This window comes from Callospermophilus lateralis, chromosome 10, assembly GCF_048772815.1.
Source record: "Callospermophilus lateralis isolate mCalLat2 chromosome 10, mCalLat2.hap1, whole genome shotgun sequence".
NCBI classification, from domain to species: domain Eukaryota; kingdom Metazoa; phylum Chordata; class Mammalia; order Rodentia; family Sciuridae; genus Callospermophilus; species Callospermophilus lateralis.
In genome coordinates this window covers 5,157,814-5,176,074 of record NC_135314.1, presented here as the reverse complement: position 1 = coordinate 5,176,074, position 18,261 = coordinate 5,157,814, and the positions used below count along the sequence as shown (strand labels likewise).

At 49.4% G+C, this 18,261-nt stretch overlaps 1 protein-coding gene across 1 annotated transcript in view; it reads left to right on the top strand.

Annotated features, from left to right (window-relative positions):
* Positions 1 to 18,261, top strand: part of Pcp4 (Purkinje cell protein 4) — a 53,396-nt gene that overhangs the window by 17,772 nt on the left and 17,363 nt on the right. Inside the window, exon 2 of the mRNA XM_076868841.2 lies at positions 9,186 to 9,237. Within this exon, the coding sequence (XP_076724956.1) occupies positions 9,186 to 9,237 (52 nt within the window). The remainder of the gene's footprint in view (positions 1 to 9,185; positions 9,238 to 18,261) is intronic.

Below are 18,261 nucleotides of genomic sequence, written 5' to 3'. Positions count from 1 at the left end.
GGGCCATTTGTTTTCAAACAAAGTTGACATCAATGCAAACATCAGTCTGAGTCTTTAGGGGACTAGGCTGAATAGGAAAAGCCAAGCCGCTTTACTGGCATGCACGAGATACGTAGGATTTGAAACCTTGGAGGTGTTTACTCCAAATGAATTCAAGAGCCTCAGTTGGACATTTCACATGACACAAGAATCCATGAAATGAGAGGATGTCTCTCGAGGCCTTGGCTAGCACTGTCCCCTGGTTGCCACATACACCTGTTGTGCAATTAGATGAAGGATGTGCATTTTTATAAGACGGAGACAATATCCACTCAGAAGAGTTGGAAGCAAGTGTTCCAGGGTGTCAGCTCAACACGAGCCGTTGGATGGTGGATGGTTCTCCCACTTTCTTCCTTCTGCGTGTCCAGTAATTTCACGATGACCACATCCTGCTTTTGCAAATAGAAAACAGAGTTCTTTGTAAAGGAAACTGGCACAAAGAAGGTTTTTTAGGGTAAAAGCACAAATTTAAAAAAAAAATTATGACTGTGGCATAAAGTAGAAAATACCTTTCAATAAAATGAATCATGAGTCCCTGCTCAGGAGGACCTTCAATAAAGGTTTGCTGAACCCCCAGTGAGGCCAACTAATTCTGGCACCGTAAAGGTCAGGATAGCAATTCTAGGAATAGAAGTCGGCATTGGAGGCAAAATTTCAGCCTCTGGGTCTTGCAGAGGGGAAAGTGAGAGCGTGAGGGAGAATTAGAAAGGTTAATGAGCTTGTCCTTGAAAACCTCATCAGTTTTTTCAATCAACTTTAAAAAAAAAAAAGCTGAAGTTTTCTTTTGACATTAATTTCTACACCTTTAGGGATTAAATCAGTGGAGCTTTTAATGATCTTTTTTTTTTTTTTTTTTTGGCGAATGTTACTAGAAGAATTATAGATGATTTAAAAATATCAGTGGCAAGAAATTAAATCCCTTCTATTCTTACCACAGAATGTTGGCATTAAGGTCTCTGCTGCTTTTCTGAAAAATCCAGAACTCTAATTTGAAAGGTGCCTTTAATGGGGCCCTTTGATGTTGCTCAGTGACCGAGGGCCCTGGCTCTCATCAAGGACCTGCTGTCCGGCCCAGCTGTTGCTCTGTTTATCTGTGCTGCCCTGTGGCTTCACTCCCCCAGTTTATTTAAAGTCTCATCATCAAGAGACCCGTGATCCTTCCTCAATAAAACATTAAAACACGGTGCATAGAAACATGCCTCCCCCCACCCCGCCGCCCCCATAAACAGTGACCAAAAGAAAGCAGGAAGAGACTCTTAGGAGGGCGTCCTGGGATAATTGGGATGGCTCTGCACTTGGTGTCCCCTCTGTGGGGGCTGTCCCTTCTGCAAAGGATGTGCAATATCCAGACCTTCAAGGTCCCTGGGCACAACGTTCGGCAGAGACACGCGGATGTGTGTTTTTCCTTTAATTATGACTCTTCTGAGGAATCGCCTGTCGACAGGCTGCCATTTCAGGGGAGCTAGAAACCCTAGAATCATTAGCAGCAAGAACATCATGAGGCTGAGGCGGGAGGAGAACAGCACCACAGGAGAGGAACGACTTGGGAGGAAATGCTTGGGGTGGGGGGCCGGGTGGCATCAGCAGCCGCTAACAAGCGCTTCCAAGCCGTCCTGTCCCGAGAATGACACAGATGATCCTTTCCTTGTTCTGAGGAATCCCTGCCACTGCTTGGTGGCCGGGCCAACAGAGGCCAGATGGCAGGAACAGAGGCCCAAATACTGAAAAGCACTCCGTCTTCACGCAGAAGCCTCCCCCTGGACAGTGCCTGGTGATGGCCTCTGGCGTTGGTGGGCAGGCCCCCGACACGCTGCAGTGGGGCCGGTGACTTGTCATCTTTCTTTCTTGCAGGGAGGGGACTGAGGCTCTGATCAGGGATTTCCCCAGCAACACACAGCTGGTGGGGGCCCCCGGCTCACGCTCTCCCCCAGACATGAGAGCCGGTGTGAGTTAGGGGTCCCTTCCAGGCCTGTGGTCACAGTCATTCTGTGGAGAGGCAGAACATCACGGCAAGAGGGCATAATAGAGAAAAGCAGTTCACCTTGTAGAGGCAGAGAGAGAGAGAGAGAGAGAGAGAGAGAGAGAGAGAGAGCGAGCCTCTCTCTGCCATGTTCTTTTCTCTAATGTGACCAAAGTCAAATTTAGCATGTGAAGGTCTTTCCAATAATTGGTGACCAAATAGGCAAGTCTACTGAGCGGAGGGGAGTGACAGGGAGTTGTGGGTGCAGCCCTAAGGAATGTGGGGTGGTCTGGGGCCTCCTCTTTGTTCCCTAGCCACAGGAGGCTTTGGAAGAGGTGAACTTCTAATCATGTAATAACCACCCAATTAAATATCAAGCTGAGTTCTTAGAGCAAATCCAACTTCACCCACCTAAATGCTATTGGTGTGGATTCAGAGAACATTCTAGACTGCAATTTGGTCCCCCAAATTAACCAAGTGGTATCCATTTCCCTTTTCATCTTCCTCAACCTCATAGAATAAGCAATGATTGTGGCTTTAGTGGGAACTTGTGTTTCACTGTCAAGATGGAACTCCATGTGTACTAGGCTGAATGGTTTTCTGACCAGGTGCGCTCCTCCTGGTTCTGGATCAGCATTGATAATGACACAGGTGGTGGCAGTCTGGCTTCTACACGGCACAGGACTGTGTGCTGGTTTATGTTATGGATGGCAAGCTGTGAAAGAGGAAACTCTTCCTGGGGTAGTCCAGAAATCATATAGTAAAAACTCTCAAAACGACAGTTTTTAGCCTGTAGTCATGGTCCATGGTGTCATGAAAGGGTTTCAACAACTATATGGTGTCAGGGTGACGGCCTAAATCCTTGGAATTACTGGGTTTCTGGGTGCTCTTACTCACTTTGAGGAAACTTGGGGACTTGTACAGGGTTGAGTCACACTGGAGCCTGAGGCAGATATCAGGAATTCCAACCTCATGTTTGACATTTTAGTATCTTTTTCATCATAACTTCTTGCAGTACTTTTAATTTTTAAAATCATTGTTTGAAAATATTATTTATCTTGATTACTGAGTGTGTTAATCCGCTTTCCACTGTTGTGGCAAAACACCTGAGAAAATCGACTTAGAGGAAGGAAGGTTTATTCTGGCTCACAGTCCCAGAGGTTTAAGTGCCTGGTCACTTGGCACTGTCACTCCATGGTGGGAGTGTGCCGAAGACCAGAGCTGCTGACCTCATGGCAGTCAGAGAGCAAGACAGAGGAACGCAAATGGAGAAACAGGACAGAGAGAGAGAGAGGGGAGAAGTGGAGAGAAGAGGAGGGGAGGGCAGGGGAGAAGGGAGGAGGGGGTGGGGAGAAGGGAAGAAGAGGGGAAGGAACCAGGGACAAGACAGACCTTCAAGGACACACCCCAGTGATCTACTTACTGCTATTAGACCCCACCTCCTACATTCCCACCACCTCCAATAATGCTGACCAAATTATGAATCCATCACTGGGTCATTCCACAGCTGAGGTCAGAGCCTTGAGGTCCTACTTCCCAAGAGCCCCCGCCGTGTACTGTGGCACTGGGACCAGCCTTCCTTTCACACATACTTTTGGGGACACTCCAGATTTAAATGGTAGCGCTGGCTCTTTGTTCTGTGCCAGGTACAAAATGCCCTGTGAGCCAGGCCATGCCAGGCTCACCTCGCCCAGGGGTGGCTCTTCCAAGGATGTGGTTTTGAAATAGATCCACCCGGAAGAACAGTGGACTGAGAACTCATCCAGTGCCTCGCGACCAAAGGAAGCAGAAGTGGGTTTTGGGAAGGCGCGTCCTCAGGTCACTTGTGAGTCTGCCACTGATATCCAGGACACGGTGCATTTTCCATTCAAGCCAACCCTGTTCAGACCTAGGTGTCATTGGTGTGCGTGCCACCCTAGATGTAGCTCAGAAGCGTCCAGACGCATCTTAATACCGGTTCTAAGCTAAGGGTAGGGAGAAGTTGATCCAAGGCCAGCTATTTACTGAGAAATTGGTGGGCTCCTTTCAGCTCGTGGGGCATTGGTGATTTTGCAACTTGGTCGAAAGCAGTCTCAGCGAGTTCCTGTGCTCAGGTCGGGGCGCCTCTCACATGTCACTATAGACCTTATCTGTGGGGACCCAAGTGGGTAGCCAGCTCCGCAGGAGCTCCACAGACTCTAGGCAGGTGCTCCGTGACAGCTTGTCATCTCCTGCCCACACCAAACACCTCCAGATCCACCTCCTGCCCTGGAGCGTCCTCCTCGACCCCAGGCAGATGCCAGGCGTGAGGCTGCACAGTCCAGGCATCGGGAATCAATGCTCCCTGGGATGCCTCGGATCGATGAGGGACAGGAGCTGGGGATAGCTCTTCTGCCCCACCTCCTCCAGTGTCTGTTCTCAGACAGAGTTTTCAGAGCCCTTGAGGGGATCAGCACTGGGTGGTACCTAATGGCGGGCTGGGTGAAGTCACTCACAGAGGCTCCCTCTTGCCTGCTTCCCCTCCACCCCCCCCCCCCACCCCCGCTCCGGCATTGCCCTCTCTATTAAAGCCAGAGCAGGAATGGCCTTTGCCTCGGGCTCTGCTTTCTGGGAAGCCCAGCTGAGACATATTTTTTTGTTGTTGTTGTTATTTTCCTGCAGATCTTGGTGCAATGAGACTGTCAGGGAAAATTACTCCAAAAATTATATCTTTAAATACCTCCCCTGCCTGTTGTGGCTACTTGGCACATACTAGATCATCAGAAGGAACATTTAAAGGCACACGAGTCTCTTAAATGTGCAATTGTTATTTAGGTTTCTTTCAACCGGGTTTCCATTGAATTCTGAAAAGCTGTAATTTTATTAATGGCCACAGATAAGAAAGAAAACCTCTCTTTCTAAGCCCTGTAAGTCCCTTGGTGGTGCCCAAAATTGGGGACCGAGAGTAGTTGTCATCTGGCTGTGGTCTGCCCTAGTCTCTGTGGCTTCTCAACAGACTTTACAGCACACATGCTCACCACCAGGGTGGGGCAGAGGAACAAAATAACTTTATGGTGTGACTTTAAAATGATGTGTTGTGACCTTGGGTGGATACTTAGCATGTCCTAATCATGAAAACAGGACAATACTGAGATTGATGATTTTAGGGAAAATGTGTCTGGCTCTAAAGAACCAAGTAGTTTTATGATTTCTTATTGTCAAGGAAAACTGAGTGGAACACACCATTCCCCAGAGGGGCCCTCTGTTCCCTGAGAAGGCCTCTGGGGTGACGCTCGGACCCTGCTTGATGAAGTCTGAGGAGGGAGGTCACTGTGCCCCCGGGAGGATGGGCACGGAGCTGGCTTGAGCATGGGCCACGCGCTTTCAGGTGACTGAAGGGGGAGGGACTGTCACGCACACTTGATGAGTGTCGAAGAAGATGCGGCCTCTGCGGGGCCTGAGGTGTCACGGACGGTCCCAAACAGGGCTGGGCAGCCCAGAGCATGAAAGGGAAGCCTCAGGGTGGGTGTGAGTGGAGCTGACCAGGGGAGGACCTGAAGGAGGACGTCTATGCTGAGGACCATGACCAGGGCCAGATGGCAGGTCTCCTGGTGGGGTGCTCCCGGGAGAGGAATTCTGAGGAGACCCCATGTGCTGGTTTTGCTGTGATTGAGATGGATGTGGATTTGGGGCTCCAGGACCGCTCTCTGGCCTCAGAAGAAACAAGAGAGAAACCCTTAGATATACCCGCTGCCTTCTTCTCCGTGGCCATGACACCAACTCACTCTCCAGATCCACCGGAAAACATCAAAGCAGGGTCCTGGTGGCTTCCAGAGACTCTCAGGGCACGCGCGCGGTTTTCCAGAAGCTCCGACAGGGTGCTTTCCGTATCCGCCGTAACCTGGTAACTGGGGCTGTGTATGCTCACCTGGGAGAATTTTCCCTGCTTTCTGCATTTCGTAAGGTATTAAATTATAAGAATATTTCAACTGAACCACACAGTGGTGTATTCACGGTACTGATAAATCATTTCTGAAATTCCCAGGAAACAGCTCAGAATTCTAAAAGCTCATACCACAGTTTGCTCTGAAGCCCGTTTTTTGTGCCCTTCTCTTTCAAGACTTGATTTTCATTATAAAATTAATTAACAGATAATATTCTTGAGGCAGGACTAGCTCTGCTCAGCAGTCAGGGTAGGGTCTCAGGATGCTGAGGTCATGGTTGGGATGGTGGAGGGTGGCTGGGGGGCCAGAGGTTCTGTCATTTGGGGGTGGGAGGAGGATGAAGAGACATGAACTTCTATCACCTCATGGAAAAAACCCCCTTCTCTCATGGTCTTTTAGAGAACGGCTTTCGTCAGTCCATCCATCCACCCACCTATCTACCCATCCTCCAACCCACTCATCCACTCATCCATCCGTCCACCCACTTATTTCAGCATAGCCCAGCTCTGTGCTTGTGCTATTTAAACTTTAAAAGAAAAAGACTGCACAACATTTCTACAACCAAGGCCTTCGTCTCTGGTTTGGCTGCTTCTTCCTGTAAGCCAAAGTTCCTCCAAACTCTCAGCCTGTGGGTGCTAATGAAGCTCCTGTCCCCTGCAGACCTTCGTCCGCCTGTCTCCTTACCACGGCCTGCTGTGGAGGCCTGCAGGGACCTGCCACACAACACTGCTCTACACAGGGGCTGAGAGAGAGGCCTGGTCTTTGGGGTTTGGATTCTGGCCCAGTCACTTCCCAGCTGTGTGGCCTTGAGCGAGTTCCTCTGGCCTTGTGTCCACAGGTGAAGCAAGGCTCTGGAAGCACCCACTTGGTTAGAGAGCTGTCAGAATCCCCCGAGTCAGTGAAGCTTGAGAGTGCTTGGGGCCTGGCCTCCACGGCCAGAGCTGTGACATCTTAATACCCCGCCTGGCATGGACCTTCTACCTCCAGGAAACCCACCACCTGTCTGGGTGTGGTGGCCAAACGGTCATGTGTGGGGGGCCAGTCTCCAGGAATAGGTTGGCTCTTGCAAAACCTCCTTCTGCCCCCAGCCTTCCCTTGAAGATGTCACCAGGTCTCCAAGAATGCTGTAAAAACGCACTTTGAACGCCTGGTTCTTTTTTGTCAGGATCGTTTTCTGATCCATGACACCATCTCCTGTGACATCTATCAGCTTCGTTTTGCTTCCCTCAAAGAAGACCTGACACAAAAATCCCGTCTTGGGAAGTCTCAAAGGCTGACTTCTTTTCTCCCGGTGCACATTTCTTTTCAGTCTTCCGCTGGTTTCCGGAAGGTGCTCTTTGGTGAAAGGTGGCATTCTCGGCATTTGAAGGTGTTCGCGCTCAAGACATTTCCGGCAGTGGGGCCACCCTGCATCTCTTTTGTACCTGCATCCCATTCCGTAGGGCTTAGAGCACCGTCCTTTTGTTCTGCAGAATGTTCTTTTTCCTGAGTGTCTATGTGTCGTGCAGGGAAGGGTTTTAGAGACGGCGTAGTTCACCACCTGGGGCGGCGGCTGCGTCACTGACTGGGCTCATCTCAAGGGTAGTTCGATTTCCATCAAGTGCAACTTATCAGCTCTGTGCTGAAATAGAAGAGGCCCCAAAGTCAGGACAGAAAAGAAGAGAGGGGTGTTTTCCTTGCACTACTCATTATCTGGCTTCAGTCCAGGTGATGTGTGTTCCAGGTTCTCTTGGGTGGTAGGGGGTGCCGGGCAGGGGATCTGCGTGGTGGTCTGCTCAAGAGCAGTCAGTGACGGTGGGCTGAAGACTGCAGTCTCCTCCCTCCATGCAAACACCAGCGGGAAGAAAGGAGGGGCCCACATTTCTGTGACCTTTCCACCTGGTCTCCTTTCTTCCCCACTCCTGCCTGAGACAGGTGGAAGCCTCACAGAACCGGGAAGAGCCCCCTAGACCCGGGTGGGCTTTTGCATTTGTGACGACTGGGATGCAGGGTGGGGGTGTCAATGACATGTGAGTGGCGTCACTTTGCCTCTCCAGGTTTCCATCTACACAAGGCAGTGAGCATGCACAGCAGGGCCGACTGTCAGCACCAGCCGTCATCTGGTACCCTGTTTACTTACACTAATCAGAACCCGCAGGCAAGGGTTTCCCAATAATCATGGCTGACAAATGAGCGGGGACATTCTCATGACAACATTGAATACTAAAGGGAACCAATTGTTATTTTTTATGAGATTGCTTTTAGGCTGAAGTCCTTGACCTCCAAATAAATTTGAGGGTCAGTGGGGGCCACCCATAATGGCCTGTCGTCACCTATACTTTCTCCTCGCTCGGTGTCCGACTGTCTTTCCAGGACTCCTCTTAGGCACTGCTATGTCCCAAAGCCTGCTGTACACTAACCTCGGAGAGGAAGCCAGGTCCCAGTCTTGATTCTACTCACTTCCTCCTTGATCTTGAACAAATCATGCCCCCAACCTGCCTCGTTGCCTCCTGCAAGTTCACAATCACTTCAATTCTTTTCAACTCAAAGCAAATGTTCTAATGATGGCAAGAAGATTGAATTAATAAAATGCCTCTCCCTCCAGGTCCTAGAATAGTTGGGAAGATGGCATCGGGCTGGAGCAAATGGGTGGTGTTCACATGCGCAGTCAACGCCGCTCAGCTCCCAACTGCCCACCCAGGCATCATACCCAAAGCTCCAAAGCAAACCATGAGAACATCTGTGACACTCTTGTCAGTCTCACAAGATGAGAATGCACAGGGTCAGCCATAAACAACGACAGGAAACAGTAGCTCAGCATCAGAGCTGTTTAGTTGAAAATGATATTTAAAAAGAAGACCTTGGGCACAACGAGTGACCTTGGGTACAACGAGTGACCTTGGGCACAACGAGTGACAGGAGAGGGCGGCACTGTGAGGGCCGTCATGATGAAGGGACGTTTCTGCTGTTGGCCCGGAGCCTTGGCTCTCTCCCTCCTGTTCTCAATGAGGTCATTGTCCATCAACAGCAGGCTCCCGTCTGGCTTCCCTGGTGACCTGTGAGACGCACTGAGCAGGGGGCAGGGAGGGGGCTGCGTCTGCGAGGCTTGAGTCACCCCTTTCCTGGGCTGTCCCTTTTCTGGGTTGTCTCACCACTGCTGTGTTTTAGCCATCTGGGCTAAAGTAGCCCAGAACTGGATATAATGGGAGAGACATTTGGCAAGAGGAAAGAGACAGAAGAATCCTATTACATCTGATCATTTCTTAAAAATGTTTACTTATTTATTTATGTATTTTTGTTTTTAGCGACAAGGTGCTGGAGCGACCAATGGAAAAGATAAGACATCAGGCGAAAACGGTAAGATGACACGGTGTCCTGCCCCTTCCTCTTGCCCCTCCGCAGCCTTGGGCCCCAGCAGGGGTGGACCATGCCTTCCATGCAAATCTGCTTACTATTTATGTCCCTGCGCCAGTCTAGAGTGGGTTTCCGCAATTCACAGCGAGCACCCTGCTCTGGCTTTACAAAGCAAACAGAGCTAGCTAAATGCGGTGATAAGAACAGTTTCCCTCCCCAAAGAGGACTCCCATTTGGGGCAACAGGATAATTACCATGCAAATATAGTTCTCTGCTTTCTTCATTAGGGTTGGTGAGAATCCATCCGAGTTGTTGTGAGGCTAAAATGAGATCAAATGAGATAAGTGCTTTGAAAACTGTGAGGTGCTCAACTTCTGAAGGGAGGGTTGGAGACTTGCTCCCCCGTTCCTAGCACCCAGAGCAGGGCGCAGGTCCCTGGGGTGGTGCTCACGGGCGACTGGTGCTTTCAGGGTCACCGGCAGACACAGGTAACGGAGGAGATAGGGGCTTTGGCCTCCTGTCTCTGCAGGCTTCACTACTGCCCGAAGTTTCAGGAAGGAGCTTCATATGCTTATGGATTGGGAAACCAAGAAAGGTGTGGGGGTGTTGGGGTGTGGGCAGGAACGGAAGCCAATGGATGGAGAAGGAAGTGGAGCCCACTTCCCCCCAGGTCCCTAACTGTAGCGGTTGAGATGGCAGGTGACGCCATAATGGAAGATGCCTGCAACAGCGGAGGAGTCCAGCGTGCCCCTGGATGAGCTCACCTGTTAGTAGTTACGAAATGAATCCTCATTTTGTGGGAGACCACTCTTGCCTCTAGTCAGATGGAATCTGTGCCGTGTTGACCAATCGTATTGCAAAACGCCAATCTCAAATGCACCCGTAAGGACTCCTTGGGGTCCTGAAGACACTCTGGGTTTTCCGAAGTGAGTCTGCACTGGGGCCTGAGCCAGACTCGGTTCCCTCTGTGCTGCCCTTGTCCTTCTGGGCAGGGTCAGAGGGGTGACACCTGAGGTAAAGGGGTCGTCACCTCAATAAGTAGAGGTTGTCCTGTTCAAAGCAGGGCGTGGGGAGAAAGGAACCAGGGTCTTTTCCAAACCTGGATGTGCCTTCTTTGCTGCCCAGAGCCTTTTATGTCTGCTGTGGGGAGCTGGGTGTGTGGGGGATACTGGCAGGATGTCAGAGAGCAGAGGAGGGAGAAGGAGGGGGTTTACAAGTGAGGAGGGAAATTATAGCTGCCTAAAAGAGGAAGAACCAGCTGCCTGACACAGGGGAGCGTCCTGCATGCAGGTCCCTGGAGCAGCATTTTGTTAGCCTGCTGATTTTCCTGGTTCATACGTTCACATCCATCTGTCTCTGCAGGTCATTGCCACGGACCCTCCAACTTACTCTCAGAGCCTTACAGCCCACAGGCTTCTTAGAGATGCTCTGCTCTGTCCATCCTCAGGCCTTCTGCTCTCAAAACTTCTTTCCATTCTTAAAAATGCCTGAGGACCCCAAAGAACTTTTGTTCATGCTCCTCGTATCCATTGGTGGCTGCCTTATTAGAAATGAAAATGGAGCCCTTTAGGAAGGTTACTTATGAATTCACTAAAAGAGTAATAAACCAGTTTTCTCGTTACCCTTAGTAACACTCTTTCTTTAGGAAACGCCATCCCATTCTCCGAGGCAGAAAGGGTGTTCAGTGGCAAGGTGGCAGTGCTCAACCTTTCTGCACTTCTTGCATGTCCCGCTCGGCAGAGGACAGCTGGGTTTTCTTGTCTGCATCTGCATTCAGTGTGTTGTGACAATGCATGACACGCAGCCTCTAGACAATCCCACTGTGCCCTTGTGAGACGAGGAGGTTTTAAAAAGCAAATAACATCTTTTAAGGTCAAATAACATCTTTCACAATAATACTATCTTTCGAAAGACCAAAAAATGCATTTGACCTCCTGGGATCCTCTAAAGGGAGGTAGGCACCCAGGGCTCCTGGTCCACGCGTGGAGGACCAGGGCTTTAGTGTCACTCCTGGCCACGCCTGAGCACCAGCCGGGAGTGTGAAGATGTGGCACGTGGGGGCCGTGTCAGTTCTAGGTGCTGTGTGTGTGGGTCCCTGGTGCTGGCTTTCCCTGGCATCCTACCAGTCCTGGTGGGCACAGCCATGTCCCCAGCTTTGCACCAAAGGGATCTGTCAGCTGTCACCGAGGAGGGGACTCTCTGCCGTTCCAATGCTGGCAGTTGTTTCAGCTGAAAACCGGTGGAAACACCAGTGGAAACAAGAGTGAGCCTTTTCTGGAGGTATAAAAATTAATCGAATGGAAAAATTGAAGACGCTATGAATAAAGCTCTTCATTATATAATTCTAGATATTAAAAGATATTTGCCTCTGAGTGGTAAAGGGGAACTAGGGATTATTGGATAATTATAGGATAGTGTCACTGTATAAATCTAAATTATTATCACCATGCTCTACCTTAATTTTAGGTAAAACTGCTTATGTATACTTTATGCACAAGATATATAATTATAATAGTCAATGTTTTTTTTGAGACTTTTGCCACTAAAAATGAACAAAGACAAAAGCCAGCAATGGCACAGCACAGATTGAGAAGTTTCTAGAGGTGGGCCAAGGGTCATTTTTCTAAAGAATCTGTTACTTAATCTCTTAAATCTTGAAATTTCCATTTTAACTTAATATTGCACACCAGTGAAATTCAAAATATAATACTGTCGCCCCAGCTGTCTAGGGAGGTCTGTGGTGTTAATGTGTTTCCCATTAATATCAAATGACGCTGCCTGCGTGTGGGCAAGGAGAGCGACCCCTGAGAGGAAGTGTGCCCTGTGAATCCTCAAAGCACCATGCCATTCCAACAGTAGCTGCTTAACCATAGCAAACATTCCCACCTTCCGGAGCCATCTGCAAGCCAGCTTGTTTTTGTCCCAGGTTCTATAAATTTAATTGAGGCTTCAGCTTGACACAGAAAGAAAAAAATTGATAGGTGCTTTGAAATTGTATCATAAAGATGTTAGGTCAGGAGCATTAACATTTCAGAGGGTATGTACATTCTTGGGCTGCTGGAATTTTGTTACCTTAGTTAAAAATTATCTCGAGAGAGCTCTAGCTGGGAATCCGGTTTCCTGTAATTCTTGTTGTCATGGTATTTATTGACAAGAAATCTGACATACAGCTGGAACGTCCCTGGACTCCTCCTCATTTTCCAAGATCGAAGTCTCTAAATATACAGCCCCACAAATCCAGATCTTCCTTATGGCTCTAGGTTTTGCAGAATCATCTGCAGTATGGATACAGAATTTTCAGAAATAATAGTTATAGATTATTTTTTAATTTAGAAAACAAATTTATCAGGACCTGGGCAACTCCAGTGACAAATCTCTGTCCATCTAGAAGCCTAAATGAAAGTCACACATGTTTTCTAAGTACAGACACAGCCATCTGAATCTGGATTATTTCTCACACATTATCTGCTTGGACACAGTCAAAGGATGTTTTCATGAGACAGTAATTTCCCTGGATACTTTGACGTGGATTTTGATATTGGAGACCCCAGGAGTTAGATTTCTTTGTTGTTGTGCACAGGTAGACACATTTCCGGAGGAGATGGAAGAAGAGATTTATGAGTACTAAGCCTCCCGATGGCATGTGGAGGCTTACCCAAGCTAAATTGAGTTTCTAAAATGGGAAGGGATTTCTCAAGATGGTGAGCTGTGATGCATTTGTTTCCAAAGGCTCTGACTCGGGGGCGGAAGGCTAGGAACACATCTGCTCCCAGGGAAGAATCCCTTAAGTCTCCGCTGCAGGGAAGCATCATCCAGAGCTACTGCATCTTCCTGGCGTGTGAGCCCTGCAGAGGGCAGGGGCTCCGGGCTTGAATAGGCGTGTCCCCTCTTGCAGCTAGAGCCCTGACTTGAGATGGCTTTGGTAGGTGTGAGGGTGTGCTAGGAGCTCGTGAAATGCAGCCTGATTTGGTATGGTTGATTACACGATCGCTAATACTGGGTGAGATACAATGCAGCTGTGCCAAGATTTCCCCCCATTTTGAATAAAACCCAAGCCTTAGGAGTTTAGCTTCCTCTCACCTTTGGATTTTGAGGGAACCCACCACAGGGTCATACAGAGTCATTTTCTTATTTTTCTGCTATCAAGTAAGTAGAGAGAGAGACAGCAATTGAGGAGGACCTGTGTTTATAGACATATTTACACTTGCACTAACTAAGCCAAGTGACTTTTAAAATAAGAACTAGAATCCAAATGCTCATTTCCAGAGCACTATCCACTCCAACCCTGCCCCTGGGCTTCACATCACCAGCTAGAGGCCACCGAGGAGACACCACACACTTGCATTTACCGTTTGGTGGTCTTGGTGCATGATGAACTCCCAAGACCCACACCTTGATTGGGCAGGTTTCGCCTGGGATGCACTCCTGTCTCTCCTGGCCCTGTGCACGTGTCAGGTGAAACCCCATGTGACAGTGGGTGGTCCGCTTGGAGCAAGGGGACCTGATGTTGGATGCAGGGACAGAAAGTGGCTGAAGGGCATTGTCATGTCCAGGAGAAGGTCAGTTTTGGCAGGAGGCGCTCCCTGGGTGACCTTGCCCCTGTGCACACCCAGCTAGGATGGAAGGCTAGAGGCAGAAATGCAGCTGCTACAAGGGCCACAGAGGGCTGATGCCCTGCAAGAGCGTCCCACAGCGGCATGGCTCTGTTCGGATTCAAACATGGTTCGTGATCAGGTCAGAGATGAGGACAGATGCAGGGAAGGGCAGCAGCTGGCAATTGGGACTTTTGCTGTTCCCGTGGGCTGGAATGTCAAGGTGCCCGGAGGCCAGGGGCGTGCAGCCCGGTCTACCCCAAGGATGAACATGCCAGTTCTGCACACATCTCAAGAGCTTAGCTGCAACCTTACCATGCTGGGACAAACCTCCGGAAAAAGGCAAAAGCAGCTTAAAGTGTGTAGCAGTGACAGGAATCAGAGACGCATTGTTTATAAGTTTATGGCTGCACCAGGGGAAGGCAGCTCCCTGCAGTTTCCCATCTCTAGGTGCTCACGTGTCCAGACCACAAAGCCTTCAATCTGCAGTGGAACCGGTGCTGCAGAGCTGGGGGCCCCTGAGCTGAGAGACCCCGAGGGCTGCTGTGCGTGCCACACGAAGCTCACAGGAAACTCAGAAAATGCTGGTCTCCATCGGGGTCCCTCTGCTCTTTCTCTTCTCCCCCTACCCCATATTTTAAGCTACCACAAAGAGAAAAACACTTGAAGCAGGAGTGGCTGGGACTCAGGGGAGAGCCCTTTGTGCTATTGGCTCTGACACTCTCATGAATCTGTATTCCAGAAGGAAGAGGCAGATGCACAGGTGGCTTCTGCTATTTATCCAGATGGGGAAAGGGCGACATTGTGATTGCTTATTAAGCGGACCTCTGACCCATCGGGGCTCCAACAAGCCTGCTTGAGATGTGAACTGTGCACCAAGCGAACCCTGGTGAAGGTTATTCCGTGGATTGCTGCTGTCAGCGCATTTATTACCATCGATTTTGGTTATAAGAGTGACTTTTTAAAATTTGTTTGCCCTTCAGGTTGAGCATTATAATAACATCAATGAGCAGGTACATCCTCAGATAAACACAGTGCTTCTAATCTGATGTCTGTGCTTGACACCTTGTTAACAGAAGTGGAGATCTGTAGCTGTCTCTGGGTCTAATCCTTTGCCTCTGTACAGGTTGCACAGTCTGAAAGTGGCCTCGTGTGCCACTTTCTCTGGGCCCCGGTGGCCTTGAGAGGACTGGGAGGCTGTCTCAGGAGAGGTTCCTCTGGAGTTCTGGGTTTTCCCCAAGGTCATCCTGTAAGAGAGGTTTGGTCACCTGGTTTGAGGTCCACCCACCAGGTTTTCTCCGTTTCTTCTCTGTCATGAGTTCTCTGATGACCAGGGACCAGAGACTTGTTGATAACCTGTGGGGCCTGGACCCTTGGAACAGGGTGAGGTTAACAGGCAGCATCTTGGTCAAGCTGGAAATCATGTCCCACAGCACTGCCACTGATGTGGTTAACAGTCTCTGGCAGATACAGGTGACCTCAGGCTAAGGACGGCACAGCCAGGCTAGTCTTCACAGTTAAAACACTGAAGCAATGTACTCGGTATCCTCCTTTCCCTCCTCTCCCTCCCCTCCTGCCCTTGCTTCTCCCCTTCCTTCCTTTCCTTCTTTTTGAGATTGAACATTGGTAACTCTAGACAGCTGCAGACCGGGCCTTACTCCACATCCGACACAGAAGGCCCACAGGCCCGAGGGAGAAGCCGAGGTCATGGGGCGTGCCGGGAGGATTGCTATCAGGATCTTCTTACGCCCATGGAATGGCTTCAACTAGGGCAAGGCTGGTCCTTCAACATCCAACTCCAACGGGACGATAGGAATGTCTAGGTTAATCCATTATTCCATCAAAAGAGAAGATCACAACAATTTAAAGATCTCAGTTGGCTTTTATTTGCAATTCTAGAAGCTGGCAACACCTCCACGTGTGAAACAGAACGGGTCGGAGGAGCGGAGCAGAGGAGACGGGTTTTATAGACAGGAGGGCGAACAAAAGCAGAAACAGAGTCGAGAGCAGACTGGTCTTTCAGTGACTTCCCTGAACAGAGGAGAGTAGAGGGGCCTTCCTCACCATGCCAGCTGGAACTGACCTGGGCTGGCCAGCAGTTCTCCTCCCTCCCTCCTGGCTTCTCAGAAGCTCATAAAGGGACTTCAGAAGGAGGGACTCCATTTGGTTGGGCCTGCTGGGCCTAGTGCAGGAGCTCAAACCCTGGTCTCCTCTACATTCAATTAACAATTTGTACGGAGACAATATTTCTCATGGGCTGGAAAATGTTGTGCTCTTTTAAGTAGGCAAAGACAGTTGTAATCTCAGGGAGACCCTTGGCCGGCAGTTCCGGAAGTGAGAGCCACCTTGAACTGCCTCTGCTCCACAGGGAAGATGGCTCCAGTTTGTAGGTTGGCATTGGTGGGGCTCCTCTGGGCTAGGAAAGTGCGTGGGTGCCCATGCTCCTTCCGGACCCCAGTGCATCAGCTGACGTTCTGCAGAAGGTGCGTCTTCCTCCTGGGCTGGATCTGTCTTCCCAGCTACATCCTGCAGGGAAGAAAGCCTGCTCTGAGCTCTTCTCCAGCGTACCTTCTAGTACCTTCCAGGACAGCATCTGGGGGCTGTCCGGAGCTGTGTAAATTCCACGCAACGGACGGATCGTTTTCTCCCAGCCTTCTTAATCAGAAGCAAATTGGAGTTTCCAATCAATACTCATTAATCTTGGAAGATTTGGGTCAATTCTTTGGACTGTTCAATCAGACATGGTGTTTTTGCTCCCAGTATATTTTATTCTCCCCTAAATGGGACTTTTCCTGTTTCCAGGAGGGGCACAAATTTTCTTAGTTTTAGTCAAGCTGAGAACACGTTCAGTGCTGAATCATCTCTTTAAGAATTCAGAATGTGAGTGTGGATTATTTGGGCCCTCTGCTAAAGCCTAGCCCAGCAGACTGGCTGGTGATACTGTGGCTTTGCCACCTGGAGGGCAGGAAACTTGCTCTGGGGCATTGGGAGATCAGCTGAGGGTCACCACACAGCAGAGTGGGTGTGGAAATTACAGCAGTTTCACCCAGCCCCCTCCCATGCTCTGAAGGCAAGACTCCAACAAACGTATTCCCTATTGTCCTGTCTGTCATTTCTCTCTCTTTTTTTTTTTTTTTTTTGACTATCCATGAAGGACAGAGCCAGCGGCATCCTCTGCAGGTCCCAGTGAGAAATGGAAGCACAGGGCCCTGTGTTAGGAAGTGAGAAGCGAGCGTTAGACGAAGCCCCCTGGTGTTGCTCAGTCACCCGTCCCGGAAGCCAGCCTGTGAGGAGCATTGCAAACAGACTTGATTTTTTTAAAAAGGCAATTAAATGTGTATTGTTCATTTCACAAGCCGTTTTCTTTCCGCCACTTTTAAACTACTATCCTGCTTTAACACAGTGAATGGGTCATTGGCGACGTTCTGGTGTTAGTAATTCATTTGAGGGTCTGAGGTGGTCTGTGAAAATGGTTTGCCCTTCTCTTGATCCAGAAAACCCCACAAAATCAGGCACATCAAGAGGCTCAAATGTTCAGATTTAAGAACACTCGTGAAACTGTCCAGGCCGTGGAGATACGCATATCCAAAAAGCCCCCAAGTATCTGAAAGCCATCAGTAGGTGCCTTTGCAGGGGTAGAGCATGGGTCTTGGTTGTGCCCAGGAAAGACCAGGGCAGTGTCCTAAAAAGAGTCTTTGCACATTCTTTGCATGCAGAGTGATTCAGCTGAACTAGAGGGTTTAGATGCAGATTCCCAGGTCGTCCAGCCCGTCCACGAGAAGGGAACTGTCCTCCCAGAGCTCAAGGGTCAGGTCAGTCCTTAGGTGAACTCCCTTGCCACACCAAGATGATCCTCCCCAAGAAGGAACAGACTGCTCCTCAGCAGAGACGAGGTGCACAGAAGAAAAGGCTTCCCAGAAAGACCAAAGAAATAAGAACTTGCGACCAGAAAATAGATCATGCATAAGATAAATGCGAATAAATGTAAAAGAAAAAAATTACTTTGAATCTCATCAATTTCCCAAATGAAGGGCATAAAACTTCCCTGCTGTTTTTATTTTTCCTTGCTTTTTAATGGTCTTGGCTAAAATTCCTGGATTCCTTTATTCTGGTTGTAATTTTGTATGATTTCTCACTTGGCACTGTACCCCGTGGTAGGAAGAGGGCTGCCAAGTCCTGGACACATGGAGAGGCAGTTCTAAGCCCCCTATTCTTGCATCTGGGTGACTGTGACTCCTTAGTCCAAAAAAACAAAAACAAAAACAAAAACAAAAACAAAAACCAAACATGGCAGAAGAGAAATATGGCAGCCTTTGTGCCCGGCCCTAAGGAATAGGCACCTTCCACTTCCTGCTCTGGAATGCACCCTGTGAAGGAAGCCAGTCGCCATGTCAGATGTCTGACCGCCCCGAACCACTCCGCTGTGGGAAGCCCA